At 52.7% G+C, this 24,850-nt stretch overlaps 9 protein-coding genes across 9 annotated transcripts; 3 read left to right on the forward strand and 6 right to left on the reverse strand.

The window, feature by feature from the left end:
- Positions 1 to 11,448: 11,448 nt before the first annotated feature.
- CLAFUR5_09031 (uncharacterized protein) lies at positions 11,449 to 12,354 on the reverse strand (the record flags this gene model as incomplete). The annotated part of the gene is made up of 1 exon (XM_047908179.1): positions 11,449 to 12,354. One exon carries the CDS (start codon positions 12,352 to 12,354, stop codon positions 11,449 to 11,451), a length of 906 nt encoding a protein of 301 aa, XP_047766650.1.
- A 600-nt stretch (positions 12,355 to 12,954) lies between these two features.
- Positions 12,955 to 14,329, reverse strand: CLAFUR5_09032 (uncharacterized protein; the record flags this gene model as incomplete). Its single annotated transcript, XM_047908180.1, has 2 exons — positions 12,955 to 14,127; positions 14,234 to 14,329. The coding sequence occupies 2 exons, from the start codon at positions 14,327 to 14,329 to the stop codon at positions 12,955 to 12,957; spliced, it is 1,269 nt and encodes a 422-aa protein (XP_047766651.1).
- A 632-nt stretch (positions 14,330 to 14,961) lies between these two features.
- CLAFUR5_09033 (uncharacterized protein) lies at positions 14,962 to 15,370 on the reverse strand (the record flags this gene model as incomplete). Its single annotated transcript, XM_047908181.1, has 2 exons — positions 14,962 to 15,303; positions 15,359 to 15,370. 2 exons carry the CDS (start codon positions 15,368 to 15,370, stop codon positions 14,962 to 14,964), a joined length of 354 nt encoding a protein of 117 aa, XP_047766652.1.
- Positions 15,371 to 15,907: 537 nt separating this feature from the next.
- CLAFUR5_09034 (Vegetative incompatibility protein HET-E-1) lies at positions 15,908 to 17,711 on the reverse strand (the record flags this gene model as incomplete). Its single annotated transcript, XM_047908182.1, has 3 exons — positions 15,908 to 16,349; positions 16,401 to 16,969; positions 17,034 to 17,711. 3 exons carry the CDS (start codon positions 17,709 to 17,711, stop codon positions 15,908 to 15,910), a joined length of 1,689 nt encoding a protein of 562 aa, XP_047766653.1.
- Positions 17,712 to 18,123: 412 nt separating this feature from the next.
- On the reverse strand, positions 18,124 to 18,912 carry CLAFUR5_09035 (60S ribosomal protein L10-A; the record flags this gene model as incomplete). Its single annotated transcript, XM_047908183.1, has 3 exons — positions 18,124 to 18,359; positions 18,417 to 18,625; positions 18,692 to 18,912. 3 exons carry the CDS (start codon positions 18,910 to 18,912, stop codon positions 18,124 to 18,126), a joined length of 666 nt encoding a protein of 221 aa, XP_047766654.1.
- A 460-nt stretch (positions 18,913 to 19,372) lies between these two features.
- On the reverse strand, positions 19,373 to 19,901 carry CLAFUR5_09036 (60S ribosomal protein L30; the record flags this gene model as incomplete). Its single annotated transcript, XM_047908184.1, has 3 exons — positions 19,373 to 19,471; positions 19,617 to 19,781; positions 19,836 to 19,901. The coding sequence occupies 3 exons, from the start codon at positions 19,899 to 19,901 to the stop codon at positions 19,373 to 19,375; spliced, it is 330 nt and encodes a 109-aa protein (XP_047766655.1).
- Positions 19,902 to 20,291: 390 nt separating this feature from the next.
- On the forward strand, positions 20,292 to 21,110 carry CLAFUR5_09037 (uncharacterized protein; the record flags this gene model as incomplete). The annotated part of the gene is made up of 1 exon (XM_047908185.1): positions 20,292 to 21,110. One exon carries the CDS (start codon positions 20,292 to 20,294, stop codon positions 21,108 to 21,110), a length of 819 nt encoding a protein of 272 aa, XP_047766656.1.
- A 394-nt stretch (positions 21,111 to 21,504) lies between these two features.
- CLAFUR5_09038 (uncharacterized protein) lies at positions 21,505 to 22,125 on the forward strand (the record flags this gene model as incomplete). Its single annotated transcript, XM_047908186.1, has 1 exon — positions 21,505 to 22,125. One exon carries the CDS (start codon positions 21,505 to 21,507, stop codon positions 22,123 to 22,125), a length of 621 nt encoding a protein of 206 aa, XP_047766657.1.
- Positions 22,126 to 23,786: 1,661 nt separating this feature from the next.
- CLAFUR5_09039 (uncharacterized protein) lies at positions 23,787 to 24,316 on the forward strand (the record flags this gene model as incomplete). The annotated part of the gene is made up of 2 exons (XM_047908187.1): positions 23,787 to 24,010; positions 24,049 to 24,316. The coding sequence occupies 2 exons, from the start codon at positions 23,787 to 23,789 to the stop codon at positions 24,314 to 24,316; spliced, it is 492 nt and encodes a 163-aa protein (XP_047766658.1).
- Positions 24,317 to 24,850: the final 534 nt, after the last annotated feature.

The following is a 24,850-nucleotide window of genomic DNA, read 5'->3' on the forward strand; positions in this document are numbered from 1 at the left end:
GACGCTATCCGCGATAGAACTTATTACCTCTTAGGTAAAGGCTATCTAGTATAAGAATAGGGACAAGGTGGCTTCCTTACTTAGCCTAGACATATCGGGAGCCTTCGACTACGTGTTATACCCGCGGCTACTCTATATCCTAAGGTCGAAAGGACTCCCTAAGTAGCTTGTTAACTTCGTACGGTCCTACCTCTAAAACCGTAGTACGTCGATCCTAGTCGGCTAGTATAGAAGCCTATTTTAAGTAGTCTATACTAGAATCCCGTAAGGCTTAACGCTAGTACCTATTCTGTTCCTCTTCTTTATAGCGACGCTACTCCTAGCCCTAGAATCCTAGAACACCGCTACGAGTAGCTTCGTAGACGACATAAACATCCTAGCGTAGTCTTCCTCGACTAAGGAGAACTATAGGCTACTAGAAGAGAAGTACAAGATCTACGAGGACTAGGCTAGGAGGCACGGGGCTCGGTTTGCCCTAGAAAAGTACAATCTAATACACTTTACGCGCCGGCTACGGTTCCACAATATATAAGCTTCTATCTAGATATAGGGGCATACGACTAACCCGGTAAATTAGCTTAGGATCCTCGGACTATAGGTAGACCCGGCGCTACGGTAGAGGAAGTACGTATAGGCAATATTACGGAAAGCTAAACAGAATATAGTATTATACTAGAGGCTCACTACGTCTATATAGGGGGCGGACTTCCGGTAGTTACGACTTCTATATACGGCTATTATACGGCCAGTCCTTACCTATAGTAGCTAAGTATAGTCCTTAGGCGAGAGGGCCTACCTATCGAAGGGACTCGTCGCGCCGCTAGCGAAGATCTAAAACTAATGCCTAAGGAAGGTTACCGGGGTATATAAGTCGATACTAACGAGGATACTTAAGTATAAGACCGCTATACTACCGATCGACCTATATATCTAGGGACTACGGACCTCCTACTTAGGCAAGTCGGCATAGTACCTAGTATAGAAGGTTATCGCTAGTATAGTCGTAAGGGCCCGCGAATTAGTACTAGCGTATAGGGGCATTCGACCCGGAAACGAGCCGAACTACCGGGTAAGGGACGAATAGCTAGTAATATAATAGGAAGGTAAGAAATCGTTTATAGAGTAACTATAGAAAGAGAGGTAGAACAACTAGGTTATAGGGTATAGTAGACGCCCTTAGCTAGCGGGACAACCTAAGGAATAGTTAGCTATAAAATCCGCGGTCAAGCACCCCCTAAAGCTCATCTACTACCGCCTTACGAGGGCATAGAGTAGCATAGCAACCTAACTACGAAGCGAACACATCGGCCTCTAGGGGTACCTATTATAGAGGAAGGTTCTAGGATATACGAATACTAGCTACCCCTACGGCTATCGCTCCTAGAACGTACGGTACGTACTCCTCGTCTATCCGAGGTGGTCGCTAGGAAGGGGGGAGTAGATAGCAAAGGCGAGGAACCGGACGATTAGGGCACTTCTTAATAACGCTAAGGACCTACGGCGTATTACGAACTAGATACTAGAGAAGGGCTAGCTAGAACAGTACCGCCTAGTAGGAACAGTATAGGAAGAGAGGACACGACGTAGCGCGACGAGACCGGCTAGGAGCGGGGGCTAACGGGGTAGTGACATAGACTACGTACGTTTAGAGGGAAAGCTAAACTAGATAAGGAGTAGTCGGGGGCGGGAAGGGTTTTTACCTATTCGGGTTTCCCTTTGTATATAACAATAGATATATACCTATATAGGCCGGATAGGGTCCTAGAATAGGGGAATAACAAATCTATCTATCTATATACAAGTATAGCTTAAAGCCGACTATTAGAAATATAGCCGGAGACCTACCCGGTTATATAAGGTAGGAGATAAGGTTTAGCTCAATTTACGTAATATTTGTACTAAACGACTAGCGAAGAAGCTTAATTATAAGAACATAGGCCCCTTTACGATTATAAAGAAAGTAGCGACCAATATCTACGAACTCGACCTACCTACGAGTATAAGAATATACTACGTATTCTATACCGACCTACTACGACTATCCGCCGAAGACCCGTTCCCTTTATAGACGTACGAACCTACGCTTACCGAAGTCGATAGCGAAGTTAAGGAATGGCACGATGCCGTAGTAGTAGTAGATAGTCGCTAGACTAGAAAAGCAAAGAAGAGTATTAGCTATACTATTAAATAGGTAGATAGGTTATATACTAAAGAACCTTATATTAACTTAAAAGGCACTATAGACGAACTTATAGTAGACTACTATTATAAGAACCCTCGCGCTCTAGGACCTCTACGCGGATAGTAAGCACTAGAGCCTAATATAACCGAGCTAATAGACTCGGCGGACAGTACTAGCGATACTTATAACGACGCGACCGGTACCGCCGACGCTATGTCATGGTCTCCCCACAGAGAGTACAGAAGGTGGGGACAGAAGAGCCTCAGAGTGCTCAGAAGTCGTCAAGAAGTGACAGTCCAGCTTGGTGTGTGAGCGCCAAGAATCACATGCCCCGCAACATTCACTACGGGACCCAGCCCTCCAAATTCACCCCTCTACCAAACCTTGACAGATTCACTTCGGCTCGTGACTGTGTGACTCACGGCACTCCCGCGAGCACCCGCGACTGCGCTGGACCCTGGAAGAAGCACGTGGAAGACTCGGAACGTAGGGCAGGTTGGAATAAGGTTTTGAGCAAAGCTGCTGAGCGCGGCTTCGCACGGGTTAGCCCTGTTGATGCGGGGACACGCACTCGCGAGGGTCGCGTATAAATATCTGGCCTTCCCCAGGCCTCTCTTGCTTTCTTCGTCTTTTGTTTTGTGTAGCAATCATACCATACCCTTTTGCATCTGCACTTCGCACCTGCATTCTCGCTTTCACCCTTGCATCTCACAGGCCAGGCTCTCGCCCTGACATCACAAAAGACCAACAAACCGTCAACCACTCGAGTCATCCTCATGGGTGACCACGCCACCGATGGAGGTGTCAACCTCGACAACCAAGACACTCCATTCCACTTCAGTGAGTGGACTGACATCCCCTTCTCGAACGCCGCTGCCTTCGGTGCCTGGGCAAACGCCAACCCCGACACCGCCTACGCTCTCATCAACCGCACCGTCTCCTCTTTCCGCGAGACCGCCCAGCAGGTCGAGCAAGCAAACAACCAAGCAACATACCTTCAAGGTATTGTGAACACCTTCCAGAACCTCGCCCCGCACGCCGACGACAACCGCCGCCAGCACTTCTCCAAGAAGGTCAACGACCCAGACGAGTTCGACGGCAACAAGAGCAAGTTTGAGGCATTTGAGACACAGCTCACCATCAAGCTGTTGGCTAATGCCGACCACTTTCCGCAAGAGAAGGACAAAGTCACGTACGTCTTCTCCCTCCTTCGGGGAGACGCCGCGGCTCAGGTACAACACTACATCGACAACGCCACGCAGACTATCGGCTGCCCGGACGTCCTCACCTTGATGCAGGACCTCCGTGCTGCCTTTGGTGATCCAGACCGTAGAGCCACCGCCCAGAACGCCATCCACAACCTCCTCCAGAAGAACAAGAGCTTCGCCGAGTACCTCGCGGCCTTCAACCGCGACATCGGGTTCACCGGCTACAACGAAGAGACCAAGAAGAGCACTCTCCGCCGTGGTTTGTCAGCAGAGCTTCTTCGAGCCCTCGAGGACAAGGACGTCGGTGCTATGAGCTTCCGTGAGCTCGTCGAGACCTGCCAGCGCCTCGACTCCAACATGAAACACACCGCCTCTCTCCTCGCTTCCCGTTCTCAAGGTCGTCAGCCTCGGGGTCCCGGAAGCCACTTCGCTGCTCCACTAGGCGCCGCCGCTCCTACGGCTCTCCCTCCCGTCTCTGTAGGTGACGCTATGGATCTCAGCGCTGGTGCCGCCGTCCCTCGAGTCCAGGGCCTCGTCAACGGTAAGCTCACTCCCGAAGAGAAGCTTCGCCGTCGCCAGGCCGGACTCTGCACCTACTGCGGCGGTCCAGGCCACATCGCAGCCAACTGTCCGCAGCTCGCTGCCCGTAACGCCCGCAACCCGGTTCGCGGCGCTGTCGGCGCTATCGAGCCTGCTCCTGCTGCTCCCGCTGAGCAGGAAAAAGCCTAGGTCTTCCTCATCGACGCGATGAAGACCAAGAACAACGTTTACCGAAAGTGAAGAGAGGAAAGAAGTTGAGGATCAATACAGCACAGCTAGACCTGTACGACGAGACGGGCAAGGACCACGCTTGCAAACCGTTCGTCACGAATGTAAATATCGGCTCAAAGAAACTCTCTTCTTCCAATCTCACTCTCATGGACACTGGCGCACTAGGCGAGTCTTTTATGGACTATAAACTCGCGACCTCTCTCAACCTCGAACCCCAGGAACTGAAGTACCCTCGCACCCTTGAACTCTTTGACGGCACGGAGACTACCACTGGTAAGATTACTCATGTTGTACACACGTCAATCACCCTCGGAGGCAAGCGTATGTCGATCACCAGCTTCCTTACGTCCCTACCGCATCAGAAGTTTATCCTCGGCCTCCCCTGGTTCAGACGACACCGACCTATCATCGACTGGACTTCCCTTACTGTCAGCTTCCCTCCAGAAGTTCCTCCGGCACCTCCGCCTTCTCCGCCGCCTCAGCGCGGTCCTGAGTATACCAAGATCTTCCAGGTGAACGCCGCTGCCTTCACCACTGCTGCTAAGCAGCCCAAAGCTCAAGTCTTCGCCGCCTCTCTCCGCGATATCGACATCGCCCTCGAGAAGCTCGACAAGAAGCGTACACCTACCGACCCTGCTACGAAGGTCCCTCCTTGGGCACACCACATCCTCCACGTATTCGATGCTAAAGCCGCAGACGAGCTACCTCCTCATCGCCCTCACGACCACAAGATTGAGCTAGAAGAAGGTGCAGAGACACCGTTCGGACCGTTATATTCCATGTCCCGAGAAGAGCTTATCGTCCTCAAGAGATACCTCGAAGAGAACCTAAAGAAGGGGTTCATTCGAGCGAGCCGTTCCAGCGCTGGCAGTCCCGTCATGTTCGTCAAGAAGCCCGGCGGTGGTCTACGCTTCTGCGTAGACTACCGAGGCTTGAACGCTGTTACAAAGAAGAACCGCTACCCAATACCGTTGATTCAGGAGACGCTCGAGCGCCTCTCTAAGGCCAAGTACTTCACCAAGCTCGATGTCATCGCTGCGTTCAACAAGTTACGAATGGCAGAAGGACACGAGTATCTCACAGCCTTCCGTACTCGCTACGGGCTGTTCGAGTCGCTCGTTATGCCCTTCGGCGTTTGTAACGGGCCTAGTACCTTCCAGAACTTCATTAACGACATCCTTCAGGAGTTCCTCGATCAGTTCTGCACTGCCTACATCGACGACATCCTAGTCTACAGCGAGACCAAGGAGGAGCACCGCGAGCACGTCTGTAAGGTCCTTCAGAAGCTCGCAGACGCCGGCTTGCAGCTCGACATCGACAAGTGCGAGTTTGAGAAGACCGAAGTCAAGTTCCTTGGTTTGATCATTACCGCAGACGGCATCAAGATGGACCAAGAGAAGATCGACGCTATCGTCGAATGGGATGCTCCTACGAACGTCAAAGAGGTCCAGGGTTTCCTAGGCTTTGCCAACTTCTACCGCCGCTTCATCCACGCATTTTCGGGCGTGGTACGCCCTTTGACGAAGCTCACGCGCAAGGGTGAGAAGTTCGCCTGGACCGACGAATGCCAGGAGGCTTTTGACTTGCTCAAAGCGAAGTTTGTTGAGAACCCGCTTCTACGGCACTTCGATTTCGAACTGGAGACCCGTGTAGAGACCGACGCATCCGACGGCGTGGTGGGCGGTGTCCTGCTACAACGCCGCTCGCCTGAATCCCCCTGGTTACCTGTCGCCTTCCTCTCCAAGAAGATGACCGCCACGGAGTGTAACTACGAGATCTACGACAAGGAGCTTCTCGCCATCGTCAAAGCTTTCGAAGAGTGGCGCCCCGAGCTCGAAGGCTCTGCTATGCCCGTCCAAGTAAGCTCCGACCATAAGAACCTCGTCTACTTTATGAAGAGCAAGCTGCTCAATCGTCGCCAGGCCCGCTGGAGCGAGTTCCTCTCCCGGTTCAACTTCGTGATCTCGTACACGCCCGGCAAGGCCAACTCGATGGCCGACGCCCTTACCCGCCGCCCTGGTGACTCTCCAGTTGATCGAAGAGGGGGCCGGCAAATCGCAGGGCAACAAGTCATCAAAGAGCACAACCTCTCTTCCGAGCTTCGAGAGTACCTATCGAACGGCCAGCCTACGCTCGCCGCTTCCTTTGCTACTCTCGTGCTCGCTCCTGCCTACCTTGACGAGAGTGACGATGAATCCGAGCCTGAAGAATACGCCTCGGACGCTGAGGACTTGAACGACGATGAAGAGGGCTCAGTAACGACCGACGGCTCATCCGAATCAGACTTTGAGGGGTTTGATAATGAGGAGCAGCCCGAAGGCATCATGGCACGAGTACGAACAGCGTACGATGCCGACATAGACGCCCAAGAGTTAGTTCAGGCCCTTGAATCTGGCGCGAGGACATTCCCGGGCTTCTCGCTGTCCGAGTGCGAGCTCCAGGGAGGTGTCGTCTACTTCCGTAAGAAGCTTTACGTACCGCAGCCCGAAGGCTCTAATATCCGAGCTGAGATTCTTCAAATCATCCACGACTCCGCCTCTGGGGGTCACCCAGGCGTAGCCAAGACCCACAAGCTCCTCGCTAGGTATTACTGGTGGCCGCATTCCTGGAAGGACGTCCGCCGCTACGTGCTGAACTGCGCTGCTTGCCGAAGAGCCAAAGCTAACCGCCACCGTCCCCACGGTCTCTTGCACCCTCTCCCGGCTCCTGATCGTCCGTGGAAGCACATCACTATGGACTTTATCACCGATCTTCCTCACGGCAAGACCTTCAGCGGCGTGAAAGCAAAGGCCCTTCTAGTGATCGTGGACCGTCACTCCAAGGACCGGTACATGATCCCGTGCTGGAGCATGACCGCAAAGGAGACTGCTCGCTTGTTCTACGAATTCGTCTGGCGCTTTCAAGGCCTCCCGGATAGCATCACCTCTGACAGAGGCACCCAGTTCATCTCGCACTTCTGGAAGCGTCTGTGTGCTATCCTAGGCATCAAGCATAACCTCTCGACCAGTTTTCAGCCACAGACCGACGGCCAGACCGAAATTACGAACGCTATCCTCGAGCAGGTCCTTCGTTGCTTCGTCGACTACCACCAGAAGGATTGGCCTCAGCATATCCCTGCGGTGGAGTTCGCTACTCGTAACTGGGACTCGGAGACTACTGGCTACTCTCCCTTCTATACTACGAGAGGTTACCACCCTCGTACAGGCATGGAACCAGAAGAACCTCTCCCGCCTACCGAAGACGCAAACGAGCAAGCAGCAGACGAGTTCGCTACTATGCTCTCACAGATCCATGAAGAAGTTCACGACGAGATGGTGTACGCACAAGCAATCTACGAGGATCAAGCCAATCGTCGTCGCCAGCCAGCTCCCGACTACCAAGTAGGCGATATGGTCTACCTCAACTCCAAGAACATCAAGACAGACCGCCCCTCCAAGAAGCTGAACTGGAAGAACCTAGGTCCTTTTGAGATCACCGAGCGTATCAGTTCACACGCCTACCGTCTAGCTCTTCCTGCGAACATAAAGATCCACGACGTCTTCCATCCCGTACGCCTTCGGCCGTCGGCTGAGGACCCATTCCCGAACCAAAACCAAGACATGCCAGGTCCTCCCGATGAAGTAGAAGTCGACGAGCCTGTTAACCTACCTTCTGACGACTATGCCGTCCGCAAGATCCGGGGAATCCGCGTAGAGCCCAACGACGTTGAAGGACTACCGCCGATCAAGTATGAAGTCGAATGGCAAGGTTGCCCTGAGTGGGATACCTCATGGGAACCTATCCAACATATCATCTTCAATCGTCAAGCAATCGAAGAATACCACGCCCGCGCAGACGGCCCAGAAGTCAACATCGGCAGGCTCTTCGAATCTGAGCTCTTCGACGGGGCTTACCAATGGTGTATCGACCATGACATCAGGCCTAGGCCTGGTACTGAAGCTGAACATCCTCGATATGTGGAACTACTACGGCTTCGTAGGAACTCAGCTTTGTTCGGGGGGGCTACTGTCATGGTCTCCCCACAGAGAGTACAGAAGGTGGGGACAGAAGAGCCTCAGAGTGCTCAGAAGTCGTCAAGAAGTGACAGTCCAGCTTGGTGTGTGAGCGCCAAGAATCACATGCCCCGCAACATTCACTACGGGACCCAGCCCTCCAAATTCACCCCTCTACCAAACCTTGACAGATTCACTTCGGCTCGTGACTGTGTGACTCACGGCACTCCCGCGAGCACCCGCGACTGCGCTGGACCCTGGAAGAAGCACGTGGAAGACTCGGAACGTAGGGCAGGTTGGAATAAGGTTTTGAGCAAAGCTGCTGAGCGCGGCTTCGCACGGGTTAGCCCTGTTGATGCGGGGACACGCACTCGCGAGGGTCGCGTATAAATATCTGGCCTTCCCCAGGCCTCTCTTGCTTTCTTCGTCTTTTGTTTTGTGTAGCAATCATACCATACCCTTTTGCATCTGCACTTCGCACCTGCATTCTCGCTTTCACCCTTGCATCTCACAGGCCAGGCTCTCGCCCTGACACGCTAAGTACTAGTTACGATATAACCTAAGGCGTACTAAGGCATAATAAACAGTCACTTCGTTTCTACAATCTACGCCTAGGACTCGCTACCGCTAGTAACGTCGCTTTGCTCGTAGCTTAGGCTCGTCTATAGTCGTATCTTTATATATACCGGAGTTTTAGATTATAGAGTTAGATAGATATACCCTATAGAGCGTTACTTATTTTGAATTGATAGATACCGCCTCGTAGACGCTTAAGGCGATTTAAGAAGGGGAGTAGTGTCACGGTGTAGCCCTACGGCCTACGGCCTTCGGGTTACGTAACTTCGTAAATATAACGTAACGCCTTAGCTCGGCGAACGTCGCGCTTATCTTCGATACGCGCCTTAGCTAGAACTTCTCTTCTCCGTAGAACTTATTCGATTACTTAGCTACGACACCCTTTTACCTACCGAGAGTAGCCTAGACCCGAATTAGATAAGGCGTCGTAATTAATACCTCTAGAGGGTACTAGGAGGTAGGAAGTAAGTAGAGAGTCGCTAGATAGTATTCGGCTAGTACTAAGGCTACGACGCTATAAGCGATATAGCGAGTCGGGGTATAACGTACGTACCTATTAAGTAGACTTACTAGATAGCGAAGAATCTAAAGAGGAATTGTCCTCCTAGTAACGATTCTATAGGATGTCGTCGTACTAAGATACCGTCGTAATTAAAGTAGAAGTAGTATAGTTCTTAGTAAAAGTGGCCCGCTTAGTAGTATAGTCCGCTCGGTAGTAAAGTACGTTATAGTATAGTAATTAAGAAGTTAGTCGTGCTAAGACAAAATTCCTAGCTTACTAGTATTCCTAGCTTACTAGTACTTTACGTTATATATTAAAGCTACGATTAAAACCACCTACGCCGTGATTTATAGTTATATTATCCTAGGACTATTATTTGGATTACTACTTGTTTAAAGGTAAATAACGCTATATATAAACACTACGACATATAGGGCCCTTTAGAATTACACCCTCTCTAACCTCTAAGTGTCCGTTTATTTATTAGTAAATGCGTTGTTATGTTATAGAAAGTTAGTGTTCTATATGCGACAATCCGGCTCTTTAGTACGGAAAGCTTTTAGACCCGTAGCAAGCCACTCAAATCTTTGACACCTAAGGCATCCAATCTAATAAGGTTAGCGTCAAAAACTTAGTGGCCTTGCCCGCAGTCTGATATAGGAGATAGATGCCTTCTATAAAGGCAGATACCTCGGGCAGCTATTACAACGCGCCGTAGGCACTGCTATAAGGGTTAGAAAACTGTGCTTACGTCAAGCAGATTGCAACCTATAGGAGTTAAGCCCCGTAATATTAGCTGGGCCGGTAACCATACAGCACATTTTACATGTAGCTCCAGCTGCCTCTGCCTCTCTTTCTTCGACATGACACGGGTTTGAAGGTTGGGAATACGCCTATTCATAAGGACTCCACACAATGAAGGCTACATACAACAAAAGGGGATTGACCGTTGCGATGATGACACTATCGACGACCGAAGACTCAGGGTAAGCCAGTCTCGTACTGGCTTGCTCACCTGTTGACAATCGTCCGGGCGTTCACATGTACATGTACAGTACATGTAAGCGACCCATCATAGTCTGAGCTTTGGTGTAATGCAGAGATTCGTGGCTTAACCCAGCTTCTGTGTCGCGACTGCGTCTTATGAACAGCGGCGACGTTCTTTGGGTGTACGATGTACGGCATAGCTTGCCTTCCAGCCTCGTACATGACCACGCCATGTACAGGACATCGCCTAGTGACTTCGCATCTCCCGGTGTGAGATGCACGAGGTAAGTGTGGATTCAAGGGATGCCCATGAAGGCCAGGATCTCTATTCGGCACAACACATCTCCGATCCCGACCGAAGCATGTCTCCTCGACAATTCGACCATAACCTTCGACCTGTTGTCACAACATCGCAAGCATGACAACCACTCTCCCTCCTCGCGCAAGCTTGCTTGGTCTTCCTGCAGAGCTGCGCGTTGCCATCTTCGAATACGCGCTCCAACATGTCCACACGCGGCTACGTGATTGGCTTCTCAAGGGCAAACCGAGCTCCCATCAGTACTGCCTGCACTGGCCGTGGTCCATCATGCACATTAACAGACAGATTCGTGATGAGGTCGTACCAACGTTCTATCAGCATGTACGTTTCGAGATATTCGATGGGGCTACAGAAAAGAGACTGCGAGAGTGGCTTGCCGTGATAGGCGAAGACGCAGTGGCACGCATCAGGACGATCGGCTTCGAATGCTATGCGATGTGCAGCATGTATGGTCTTACACTAGAGTAAGTCGCGCATGCTCCTTTTCGAGAGGACCGTTTGGCATATGCTTGAGCAGGCAGACTATCTACATTCTTTATAGCAACCGCTCGGTCTCGCACTAATCGCGAGAAAGACGCACGAAGAGTAGCGTGCACTGATAGCACAGACGTTCGAGCTGACAACGAATGTCAGGCAAGACTACTGTTATCGTAGAGCGGAGTTGGACATGAGCCGCGACACATGGAGCCGCCTCTCCACTCCAACCAAATGGCTTTGCAACAACGAAGCGCACGGCTGCTGGAGCATCACCGCAGACGAATTGTCTTGGACCGATATCTGCAGCTCTTGGAGTTCTCCAGACAGACAACTGCAGACATCCGACATGATCGCGGTCTGGCAAGCTCTCAGTAAGGACAACAATGATTCGGCGGCATAGATCGGCCTCAAGATGAGAAAAGTACGAGTGCTATCTAAGCCATGTCACTAGCCTCCACCTCCGCAAGCAGACCACGGTGTACTGGTGTCCAACCAAGTTCCTTCTGCGTCTTCTTACTGGAACACGGGTTGTCTTTGGTGATGACATGAGCAGCAAACCCCATGGTTTTGCCAGCTTCCTCGACAGTCTTGCTCATGACAGAGATACCCAACTTCTTGCCAACGGCCGTCGCCAGATCCTTCATTTGCACACTTCCTTCACCAACGCCATGATATGTCGCGCCGGCGCGACCCTTGTCGAGAATCAGGCGAAACAGAGCTGCGCCATCCTGCCTGTGCATCGCAGGCCAGACAGTCTGTCCTTCATCGATATATCCCGACCAGCCGTTCTTGTGCGCTGAGTCCTTCAGCAGCTCGAGGAAGCCTCCATGGCCAGCTTCGTGCACCACCGGCGCAAGACGAACGACAATGCCGCGGATGTTCTTCTCCCTGCTAAGATCTTTGACCATCTCTGCATTGCGTGAACGACCCCCAAAAGCCGCTCCCTTCTCATCCTCGAGATCTTCCGTACCCAGAACACCTTCCTGCAGCCCTAGCGTGCCACCAGCAATGATCAGAGCTTTGCCTGTCCCAGCAAGGACTTCACCCATAGCTGTGATGGCCGCTCTGTCAGTATCACAAGCCTTGACGTAGCTGTCAATTCCCCCTGCGAAGTCGTGGATGAAGGCGAGGTGGATGGTGCCCTCTGTGGCGGCAGCGCCTTTCTTCAAGCTTTCAAGATCAGTTAGACTTCCTTGAAATGGTTCTCCGCCTGCTTTGCGAACGATTTCGGCTCCTGCATCGCTGCGGACTAGGCCGAGGACTTGATGGCCGTGAGCGACGAGCTCTTTGGTGACGGCTTGGCCGATGAAGCCGGATGCTCCTGTGACGAAGACGTGCATGGTGATGGAAATAAGGAAAGGTGTATTGGTATGTTGTTGATGCTTTCTGTCTGGTCGATGCTTTGTGTCCAATGGTACTGAGTCGATGGGACTGTGATGAGTATCTTTCTGTTGCTACTTCCTCGCTACCCACTTATACCTCATCACTGTCTCTCTGGAGGCTGCTACAACGCCAGCTCATCGTATTGTCCGTCCGAAGGCTGGCCCTTGATCCTCACAAGCCATCCTGCAACCGCGCTAACCTGTGTTCGTATTCATGAAGGACCGGCGATAATGCTACGCCCCTTATCTCCATCACTGTCGTACGAGATGTGGACTTCTGAGTGTCACTGATCGATACCTTCGTTACAGCGCTTACGTTAGTCCCAGGAAGGTGTTGCTGACGATGTCTGAACGGAGAAAGGGAGCTTTGATGTGCCCGTTAGGATCCCTACTCCGGCTCAACCTCGGGGGATTCCGCGAACACAAGCTGAAGTTTGCCATCAATACTTTCCTGATACAACGTGATGCAACGTATCAATCCTACACAACGCCACACAGGTTGCTCCGGGGCATCTGTGTCTCCACAATCCGTCACCTTTCGCGGCCACCAAATCACTCCTACTCATCTACAGCTTCCTCCCGAATCGCATCCCACGACCACCAATACTCTCTCGAAACCCCCTTCAGTTCCGCCACCATGACCCGCATCTTTGCCACCCACGCTGCTTTACGCGCCGCCTGGCCCGGCACATGCTTGATAGCTTCCTCCGTGAGCGCCACCGCCTTGAAGCAATTACGCTCGTCCTCCTCGTCGATGGAGCCCCAGTCCAGCCCGCCAAGCATCCGATTGATGTAGCCCCTCACCGAACGTGCCGCACTCTCAGCTAGGTATGGGTGGCCACGCGAGGTCTTCGGCATTGTGATACTCCTCATGTGTTCGTCTAGTTGTACGCAATCTGCGAGGAGGTCGTACTTCAAGCTTGGATCCTTGTCGCTGCGGAGTTGCTCAATCCACTCGAGGTTTGCTGGGGGGTCCGTGATGATGTCAAGATCAATGTTTTGAGGTAGCTTGCCAAGGGGATAGAGGTAATCTTGTAGATCTCGACTCGAGCAGAGGCCTCCGTCGGTGATGGCCAAGACGAGTTCCTGCGGCTTGGTCGAGGCACTGAGGCTCGAGACTAGGGAGTAGATGAAGTGGTTAAAGGTGAGGAAGTTTGGCACAGTATCCTGGGTCGAGAAGACTGGATCGAGCGCTAGGGTTACGCTAAGCTTGATGATTGGGATTTCGTAGATCTTGCGAGGCCAGAACTTGGTCGCAGCTCGCAAGGATAGCTGTGCAGCGATCGGTCCAAAGGTGCAGTCGCCGTTGATCAGGCAAGGGCGGTAGTAGCGCGGGTCGTCCTTTGTCTCATCCGGGTCCACAGGATTCAAGCGCGGTGACGAGGGAGGGGAGTAGCCCTGCGCTGCTAGGTACTCCTTCTCGACATCATTCTTGCCGTGCCAACTGATCCACTCGCTGTCATCGTCAGTGAGCTCTCGGCGTTCACGTTCTCCACCTTTTGCCCAGACGTTGTCGGAAACCCAGAAGGTGGCGTCAAGTGTGAGCGAGCTAGACGTGTACAACAGGCCCTTGGCTTCGTTGTTGATCTGTTGACGGGTCCGCAGTAGTTGTGGTGTCGCGCGACGTCTGCCCCGGTCGTCTACAAGCAGCGCCTCATAGACCCGGTTGCGCATCTCTGGTGGCAGATCCAGAAATCGGAACACCGACTTGCGATCAAGTTCCTCGAGAAGCTGGAGGCAATCAGATGTCAGCTATACTCGTGGAACAACGTTGCAGCAGCCGTGAACCAAGTCGTACAAGTAGCAATAGACATCCCCAGACTTCTCAAGAACGTACCTGAATGCATTCTTGTTTCGAGTTTGGAAGTTGGCTTCGCCTGTAGATCTCGGCCTGGAGCTGTTTGACGTCGAGCATGTGGTAGTCAGGCGCCATCCTTGCGGGTTTCGAGGTGCTGATGTACAATGGGGAAACAAGGGGGAAAGCCGTTTCGGGTAGTGTAGAGAAAGGTGGTCGCAAGAAGAAGCGAGAGCTGTAGTGGCTGTTTTGACGTCAAGGCGGCACGTGCGTATCTACATTCAAGATGCAGGTGAATGATTTTAAAGTTAGCTTCCAGCAGTCGTGAATCATGCGGTGCGGTATTCACTTCTTGCCCTTCCATCAGCGTACTCAGCAAAACATCTCGGTTTTGGGTCATGTCGAGGGATCCTGCTGGTGGTGACACTTCGCAGCATGTTCCCGCGCAACAGCGGCATCGAGACCCAGACGGACTGGCGAAGATGACTGCCGTTGTGAGTGTCGCCAACTGGCCGAGGCAGTATACTCAATCACTTGTGCCTACCGAACGTAAAGCTCATCTCAATCAAACACAAGAGAGTATGCAAGCAAGCAAGCAAAGCCTCGCGACTGATGGAATGTCCACGCAACCTGAACGCCATACACCATGCTCTTCCGCACCCGACGTACTGATATCAGCCATCCGCCTCAGTCTTATCTTTCACACGCAGTGCTGTGCTCCTCCCCCAATGTCCACATATCTTCGCATCGCCTTCCTCTTCCTCTTCCACCTAAAACAACACATCCAAACAACAGCAACACGCCAACGCAGCCATAATACCCGCGCAGCATCCTCCCGCACCACTGCCTCCTCTACCCTGCTCTTGCGGGTAGTATCCTTGCTGCGGCGGGTATGGCCCTTGCTGGTACATCATGGGCTGTTGCTGATATGGACCACCCTGTGGCGCGCCATATGGTCCCTGTTGGTATTGACCTGGCTGGCCGTACTGCTGCGGTGGAGCTCCTCCGTAGTAGCCTTCGTTTGCGCCGCGGGGGTCCCCTACTGGGCCAGCATCGTAGTGCGCTTGAGGTGGTTGTTGTGGGTAACCTGGAGGAGGACCTTGAGGCGCGTCCTATGGTGAGATGTTAGTAACGTGATGGAGGGAATGGCATTGAGGCTTGACATACGTATTTGGACATGGTTGCCTGTCGAGCTGTTGCGCCGGTTCGTGAGGTTGATGGACGGATTGGCTGTTCGCGGTGGTGGTAGATGTTCGGAGAGGCTGCTAGACGCTGCTTGCTGTTGCTTTGGATGCTAGGGAGACTGTGTAGAGCGCAAGTATGTAGGAAGTGAACAGTACGTCAAGGATGGCAGTCCAAGCACTCGGCATTGCGCGGCATCCAAGCCTCTTTGTGCAACTGCACGCATACGTAAGCTCATTGCCGCAGACCTACCACGTGAATATCGCAGTGGCGAACATGTGCATAGCCGCCATACTCTATGCTGTGTGAGCAAGGAATTGAGTCGTTCGTTCAGCAGCAAACAGGTGTCGATTGACAACACCAGCCGACGCCACATCGGGCTGGAGGACCTCAATGCCGATGCTTGGGTGCCGAACAAGCGGCAACATCATGTATCTATCACTAGAGCAAGAGTATCTTTAACGGCGACAACATTGGTCTTTGTCTATCAGGTTCTCTTTGCTGGTGTATCTGGCCCGAGCAACCATGGCCATCTCAGGTGTGATTATCTGGAAGGTACCGATCCCAATCGAAGTCCTGAACTGCTTCCTCATCGATCACAGACGGCAGCGCTGATGTGGGCTCGTCGAGAATGATCGCAAGATCAGTACAATGAACGGCTTCGGGTTCTGACCTTGGTTGATCGCTCAATCGAAAAGGCTGTGGATCTACTGCGATCCGGTCGGCACCATGTCGTGAATGCATGCGCTGCATATGAGCTCTGTAGTTGTCCTTACGGGTCCAGCTTTTGGCCTCTCTCCCTGCGACTCGTGGACAGATGCTGCAGACATAGATTCTGTTCGATGAGGATTGAGGCTCAAGGTGATGCACCCTTTCACGATGTTCATCGAGATTGTGCAGAGTCGTGAACCCTTCCAGTTGACTACAGTCAGGTTCGAGACATTTGAAGGGTTTCATATGCGATAGAATATGCTCCCTGTACGCATCTTAGCTTGGCTGACATTGTCTCGTCATGAGAAGAACTTACTTGGCATCGTCCGCGTCTTTGGCTTTCCTTTCACATCTTGGAAAAGGACACATGCCGATCCTTGATTTCTTACGAGCCGTGTTGTATGTATCTATGCGACGCCTCGTGCCGGGATTGAGTCGTTGGTCGACTGTTTTGTGGGGCCCTGCTAGTCGCCATGAGGAGACATCCTCGAGCCATTTGGGAAGGATGCGGTCGGCAGCAAGCGTGTAAGCTGCCAGATTGTCATACCATGCCTGGCCCGGGAAGGCATCGTAGTGGTCGACTTGGTGCGATTTACGAGAGCCGCGCGCAGAATTCGAAGAAGTTTGTGCTTGCGGTAGGTGTGAATAGTTGTCGCTGGTACATGCCGCTGAGGCAGAACCACAGGCACTGTTGGCCATCGATATCGAAGCTGTGTCGTCGACGCGAAGAGTCGACTTTGTGGCCCTCTTTGCCAACGGCTCGGCATACGAGGTCGGCTTGCCACCATACTTTGCGCTCAGGACTTGCGCCAGCCGCTCCTGGGCATTTTCTCGCTTTCCATAGATCAGTGGCATGAACGTGTCGCAGATGCCGAACATGGTCTTCTGAGCGAGTTGTTGACCTGTGACGCATCCACTGAAGCCTTTCCATGATGTCCACATCTCTCACAGCGATCTGGTGACGCAGCACAGCCTCTGGTATATCTGTTATGGCAGACATCTCTTTATGCAGCGGTAGGCCCAGCATGGCCAGATCTCCACCTTCGCGCGACCATCGAAGATCTAACTCCTCTGCTAAGGAGGCGCTCGCTTTAAGTCCGATCGTGACCCATTCTCTGTTAAGAAAGACCACGAGCTGTGGCGCAATCAGCTCCTTCAATGTCCAGCCGCGGGTGAACCAATCGCTGCTTTGGAAGACTTTCGATGAGTCATGTATCGTGGAAGAGGATGGTGGGCCGGTGACATCGTCAAGGTATGCAAGGCATACATATGCCTCGGAATACCACCTGTACATAGAGTTGATGGCCTCGGAAAGTTCTGTGCTGCTCGTTCTGTCGATGCAGCAAGTATCTATCCACAGCCAGTCCAAGACAGGATACTTCCATCGTTTGACAGCCTCGCAAAAGCATTTCACTTTCAAGTATCCGGCTCGCAAGTACTCGTCATTCGTCATAGGGTTAGACGACTGACGGTTATGAGGTGTGTCATCCGACACGATGTTGGTGGTGGTAAAGTCGCGGGACGTGCACTCGTAGGAGTGCCATCGGTGTGATGCGATGGCGTAGGGAGGCGGGTCGGTGTCGTGAAAGTCGCGAAGCTTGAGAGTGTGGACGTTCACCAAACGCATTCTGCTGTGAGCCGATAGCGCGGTGAATGCTACTGCGAGACATTGTTAAGGTTGGATCATGAAGGAGATTTAGAGACGACCAGCGGAAGGCTTAGCATCTCAGTGACGAGAAACAGCACAGATAATTGAGGCGCATGCGAAGATTTCATCATCTGTACCACACGCCGCGTTCGTGTAATGAAACGTATCTCCAGAAGACAAGACCTACAATCGTTCAGCAAGCATTCATCAATCACCAGAACGACATGGGATCATTGAATCTTTCTATCTCATCTCTTTCGATTGCATTCGGCCTACAGCATCTAGCAGTAACTAGGCCGGAGTCTCGCCCGACCTCCCAAAAGTACGCCTGTGTGATGCCATCATATCCCATCTTGCCTCATTCAACCGAACCATCAAAGAAGAAACACGCTTATGCCTCCTGCTCGAAGGCGTCTGGGAAGCGGCGCATGTTGTAGGCGATTGGGCCGTGCTTTGGCAGGAACTGGACGTAGCAGCCGTCGACACGGAGCTCACCAGCCTTGCGCTTCTCGACGTAGTCGTCGCGGCGGAGAGGGGTGAAGCCCCAGTTCTTGGAGACGATGATCTTTTGGCGACCTGGGAACTTGTACTGTGCGCGGCGGAGGGCCTCGATGGCGGTGGCGCGGTCTGAGAGGTAATGTCAGGATAATGCGTCCGCAGTCCTCTTAATACTGTGATACTTACGAGAGTCACGAGTTCGGACAGAGAGGAGGATCTGGCCGATGTTGACACGGGCAACGGTTCCGTTTGGCTTGCCGAAAGCACCACGCATACCAGTCTGGAGTCTATCGGCTCCGGCACACGACAACATCTTGTTGATGCGGACGACGTGGTATGGGTGGGCGCGGACACGGAGGTGGAAACCTTCCTTTCCTGCGATCTTGACGAGGTACCTGAGGCATCCATTAGTACATGCCCGTTTCTCATTTGTCCATGTCTCTTTCTTCGGTGTTCCTTACTTGTTGGCGCAGATACGGGCGGCTTCGAGAGCCTCAGAGCTCAGCTGTTCGTACTCGTTGGAGATGAGGTGGATGCATGTTGGGAACTCGTCGACGTTCGCACGCTTGCGGCCAAGATCGAAAATGCGAATCTTTGGGTCTGGCACACCACGGTTGAATCGCGACTTCGGGTATGGCTTGTTCTTGCAGTAGCGGTAGCAACGTGCTGGTCTGCGTGCCATTTCGACGGTGTTGCTGTGGGTGTTAGTTGGGTGGGTGTGCGAAGACGAGAAGGAACGTCTCGATGATCAATGAAGTCGGGGAAAGTGCGAGTGGCGCGCCAAGACCGGCTTTGAAATCGAAATGCGGCTGGTCCCGTGCTTTCTTGATTTCGAAGCGAATGAGCGCAATCACGAACAAGTATAAGTGAGTCACTGATGTAGCATGTCACGAGAGGTGAAGTCAATTGATGGCACAGAAGTCGCATTCAGACTGTCTACGGAGTGATGTTCTGCCGCCGATGGGGCGTGGCTGTTCCTCCTGCGCCGTTGAGCTCCACAGCTCGTACAACATTGTACGATGCTGAGCGCTCTGCCTGGTCCACCAACTGGGCACATCTATTCCTTGCAAACCAAGCACATCGTCATGCCTGATCGTGCAGTTTGATCGTCTCCTGCTTCCTCCATCCTCATATCCTCACACTTAAGCTGGGGTGGTACTCAGGATGTCGGAGTCACCAGCATCGAGGATGGCCATGGTCGAGCAGCGGAAGAGCTTACCGCAGGCAGTACCAAGCTCAATCTATACATCGCATATCACGTCAGTGCACTGTCCCTCCAAAGCAACCGACATGCGGAAGGCTTCTTCTCAGGGCTCAAGAGAGCTGCACCCTCCAGAGCCATGAAAAGGCTCCTTCGCAAGATGCGAATTATGGTGTCCAACTTACGTTGTTGCCGGAGAAGTGGTGGACGGCGGTCTTGGCCAACATGCTGTAGTACTCGAGCTCGGACTTGCGGAGAGGAGGAGTGTTGCCGGCGATGATGACGAGCTTGGCCTTGCCAGAGCGGAGCGTCTTGAGGGTGGACTTGTAGCCGAGAGTGACCTTGCCAGACTGTCGCGATTATTAGAGACGTGTTCTGTGGGTGATTGTTCGGTGTATGCGCACCTTGATCGTCAACGCAAGCTTGGCGTTGATGCTGTCGGCGGTCTTGTTGCTCTTCTTTGGTGCCATTTCTGCGGTTGATGTCTGTCTCCGGCTGGTGTTGCTTTCTCTGACAGGTGAAGAAGATGTTGTGGATGCAGGTGGAGATCGCAGGAGAAATCTCGTGCGGGTCGAAACTTGGCGAGCTTCTTGCGCTAGAGCTTCAATTGGTTGAGACGAGTCGGCCGCTAGGCAAAGCGCCGACTGATCTGCTGCAAGCATCTTCCAACGCGCTCTTGCACTTACTTCTTCTGCCACACATTTAGAACATGGACTCCATCTTCATAGTTCGCATAACATGTCTTGCTCGAAGCTCATCATGACATTCGCTGGCGGCGTTGGTCCCATCGCGAAGATGCGACTACTCCGTATAGGTACGAAGGTGGCGTGATCCATATAGCACTGCTCTTACTTGCAGCCATGGCACACCACAAACGACTTCGCCACCTACACTGCCGTGCTGCGGGCAATTTGGCGCCCTCTGGTGATCATGCGAGCGTATTGCCAACCGGGTACCATTCTCTGGTCATCGTTCAATTCGACACTGACCTCTGGCCACCTGGCATGATGGTCACTGAAGATATAGAGGACGAGTATGTTGTGGTCAACGATTGGCATGAGACGACCGCATCGCGCCATAAGGCAGCTGTGAAAGAATGGGCTCTCAAGTACGAGGAGCTAGAGTCGTCGAAACACTTCCGACTGCTGAAGCTGAAATCTAAGAAGTGTGATGAAGAAGTCTTCTGCAGCCTCCGACAATGCGAGATCGATGCCAGTCCGCCCTACGAGGCTCTTTCCTACACATGGGGCAACAGGGACCCTACTCACGTCCTTCCGATATACAACACATCTCTGGAGGGCTGCTCGGGGAGGGTGATGTACATCCACATCAGCCCAAACTTGTTCAAGATCCTGTCACACTTCAGAGACCCAGACGACGGTACTTGGCTATGGGTTGATGCTCTGTGCATTGATCAACTCTCCTATGGCCAACGCAATCAGCAAGTCAGACTCATGGGTACAATATATGGGAAAGCGTTCAAGGTCGTAGCGTGTTTGGACTCTGACGACTTGTCGCCGCAGACGGAAAGAGACGTCCTCACAGGGCTTGAATTCTTACGCACAGCCATGCGTGGGAGAGGTGACAAAAATGCTACTGAAAAATTGGCAGGGTATTGTGGACGCACTGATCCATGCGAAGAGAACCGGGCCAATCCCGACCATCGAGATGGTGCTTGAATGTGACTGATCCAATGGCAATCCCTACGGACGCGAGACGGGTCCGTGCCCACTTGGGTCCTTCGCATGGTCTTACAAGGACAGACAGGAGAGATGGCAAAGTCGTTTCGGCGCTTTAACAACGACACAGACTGCACAACTCGCATTGCATCGTTATCAGACGCGCTCCGATGCTCAGACGCCGTACACTCTCTACAAGTTGTTCACACGCTATCGACTGAACGAGTGTAAAGAGCCGGCTGATCACGTCTACGGTCTCTTCACCCTGCTGGGTGACCACCGACGACACCTAGCTGTGGACTATTCCCAGACCCCACTACAACGTTGCCACGCAGTGCTAGAGTTCCTGCAGCTGCACGACGGAATGCCAGCAAGGGAGACGTTTTCAATCACCATGCTTCTAATGCAGCTCTTGCAACTGAGCTCTCCCGTTGCCTCCGACACCGTTGAAATTGCGGTTCCCACGACAGTAATGCGAATCAACTTCAAAGATCGAGGTGAGATTCGAGTCGCAGAAGAAGACGAGGCTAGCATCCTTATTCGTCCTGCCGCCTCGTCACTGTGCCATCTCAGCTCTCCGCTTAGTTTACGGAAGAAAGACCCGGAGACTGATGAGGACTGGACTCTGTCATCAGGTGCTCCTGTCGCCAACCATCTGCAAGAGCCCGTGGGCCGAAGGGTTCTCACCTATTTCCAATGCTCTAAGAGCTCCAAGCTTTACGGCCTCTCAGATGCCAAGCTCTTAGCAGGCGATCGACTCTGGCAGCCTCCTAACGCGAGGTTCAGCTTCATTGTAAGGCCAGTCACATCGAGTGAGGTCACGATTGTAGGTCGAGCACAGCTCTTTGAGCTTGACGTCAATGACCACAATGCTCGTGCAGTCACACCGCAGCATAGCAGCCTGGACAAGGAGCTCGTTGGCGAAGAGACCTGCATACAGTTGGGCATCAACCAGCTAATGTGTCTTGCGTGGCTCACGACGACATCTGACCTGACAGATCCATCCCAGAAGTAGTGCACGCGGTGGGACAGTGATCTGAACTTGGTCGGGACAAGGAACTACATCGCAGACCTTTGCCTGCTATACCCGTGGAGTCCTCGTGGAACACCATACGAAGCGCCCCAGGAGGTTTGTTGCATTCCACGCAGAGGAGGGGCCCAGACCGAGTGCGACTATGCTCTTTACGTGGTTGCAGTGGGCCAGAGATATACCATAGCCTTCCAGCCATCGCCTCCGCCGGTGCACACTGTACTATGGATGACACACGGACTCCCATATGACCAAGCGGTGTGCCTGTCCGTTTCCATGTCGCCGTGGCCAGAGCTAGGTGGTCACAATCGGTCACCCCGAGCATGGCGCTTTTTGTGACACCTGAGCCCGTCTTACCATTGTGCTGCAGCCAGACTATAAGACCACAACACTACGCCTATATTACGCTGTCAACATCAGCAAGTTCCTCAACAAGCAGCTCAAGACACCAATCCGACAGGCACACATTCAAGTTCCTTCCTCAATGAAGCTCATCCTCCTCAGCAGTATTCTCGCAGCCTGTGGAAGCGTTCAGGCATCTTCTGGCGCTTGCTATCCAACCTTTTGCGGGTGGGACATGGTCAACAACATGGGTACCACAGCTTTTTGGTACGTATACCGTACGGGGAAGATGGGCTGACCTATCACTTCAGGCAAAAGCCAGAGCGAGCTTTCGCAGATGGCATGCGGTCGCTCCGACACCTGCGGCGGCCAAGAGTGGAACTCCATGTTCCACATGGATCTCATGGGGCAATACAGCTACAGTGGTTACTGCGAGACAGGATGCTACGTCACGAACGATCCGTGCAAAGGGGGTGGTGGGTGCCATTGAGACGCAGAGGGAGTTATGCAGCGCGTAAGTCTCGTGTCTCCGACCTCGGAGCATCGCGTCCAAGGTCCTCACTATCTAGAGTCTAGACGTGTCGAAGTCTCGACATCTTCATCGATCACTGTCTAGACACATCAACTGCGGCATCCTGTGAAGGGAGTCAGAAAGATGCGATTGCGTCTTACATGCGTTCGATCTGCTTCCATCGCTTGCGACGACTTAGTCAAGCGGTATGGGTCATCATCATCAGCCTCACTGACACGAGGACTGCAAATGGCAATCACATCTACACTCCTCGTAGACAAACTATCCCGCTAGTTATATCCTACGCTGACGGTTTCCAGCGATGCCTGATCTACAGCAACTTCTGACGCAGTATCCGATTCTTACCAACCTCGCATCTCAACTCTCCACGCTCAACCTCTATCATCTGGCATGCACCACGCGCTTAAGTCATGACAGAATGATATCTTCTCGCCAGTTCTTCAACACCCTGAAACGCACATAGGCGCCTTTGCGATGGCCATGGTCTTCGCGATCGTAACAACTTCGCAGGTCTGTATTCACCCTACCGCTACGGTTTGGGCGCCGACGCCACGATGGTGCAGTTGAACCTATCGAAGTACGCCTGCACAATACCAAATGTGACAAATCAGGGGCACTGCCATGCCTTGAGTGCGGCACCAATGTCTGCGAAGAGTGTCGATATTACCCTCACGAGAAGCCTGAAGACGACTACCCTGAGCGCCGACCACACCTCAACAGTCCCAGCCAGCTGGGCAACGTCATGTGTCTCTGTCCGGACTGCGATGCGAAGATGGAGCTCGATCTGGAAGGGCGATTCTTGAGCGCACTGTGCGACTGCGACGTCTTCACCAGATGGATTTGCCAGAAGTGTGTGAGAGCGGAACGAATTTTCACCAACGAGTATCATAGAGATCGCACGAGCCCCGAGTACTACGATGAGGACTGGGCTGAGGCTGGGCCGACGAAAGAAATGATAGATCACCAATTCAGCCGTTGGGTATGGTCCATGTCCAGGTGAGCTCCTGTGAACGTCAATGACTGACTCATGTTAGCTTTACTGTCTCTGTGGCTCCACCGTACCACAAGAGAGTAGACCACGGTGCACCTGGTGTCAGCGTCGAAATCCGCCAGAAGATGAATGGGATCAAGAGTATCGAGCTATTGGCTCGAAGATGCCGTACTTCGAAGATGTGGGCTGGTCCAGGATCATCAATTCGTCCTTTGCCAAACTTGCTGACTCCTCGGTGGGATCCTCGCTACCCTCCATACATCGGCAAAGGTCAGCCATATCCAAAGCTGGCGTACACTGGTCCGATTTGACAGGTGCCAGAGTTGCATGATGACGGACTCGCGGAGCGTGTGCAGACACTTCATGATGTCTGCTGAGTCGCAAGCAAAGCCAGGTATGTACAACAGAATTCTCGCCAGTGTACACACCCATATAGACGCTTACCAGCTTAGCACATGCGAATCCTTCCTACGCGGCCCGGCAGATCTTTGAACCACGCTTGCGGCCGAGGCAAGCTATAGCAAGCTTTCTGCCTCTAGATACACTACGAAGACCGCCGCTCTGTCTTCTGCATGCATGAGCTGCTTCTTTCGGTGCTCACTGTGGAATCTGGCTTTCGCTAGTCTACAGTGACAGATGCAAGATGTCAAGGCTAACGCGAGGGACATTGTCGAGTCCATCGATGCTCCGAGGAGGGAACTGCAGTTCAGCTATTGTATGGCGAATGCTCTTAGATCCAAGTCGAGGTCTCTGAAGTGCTATCAGCAGCTAGCCTGCGCACTTCTACCCATCATGTCCGAGCAGCGCGATGCGGGTAGCCTCCAAATATCACAGGCTATCGAAGC

This window comes from Fulvia fulva, chromosome 9 (assembly GCF_020509005.1).
Source record: "Fulvia fulva chromosome 9, complete sequence".
Lineage (NCBI taxonomy): Eukaryota > Fungi > Ascomycota > Dothideomycetes > Mycosphaerellales > Mycosphaerellaceae > Fulvia > Fulvia fulva.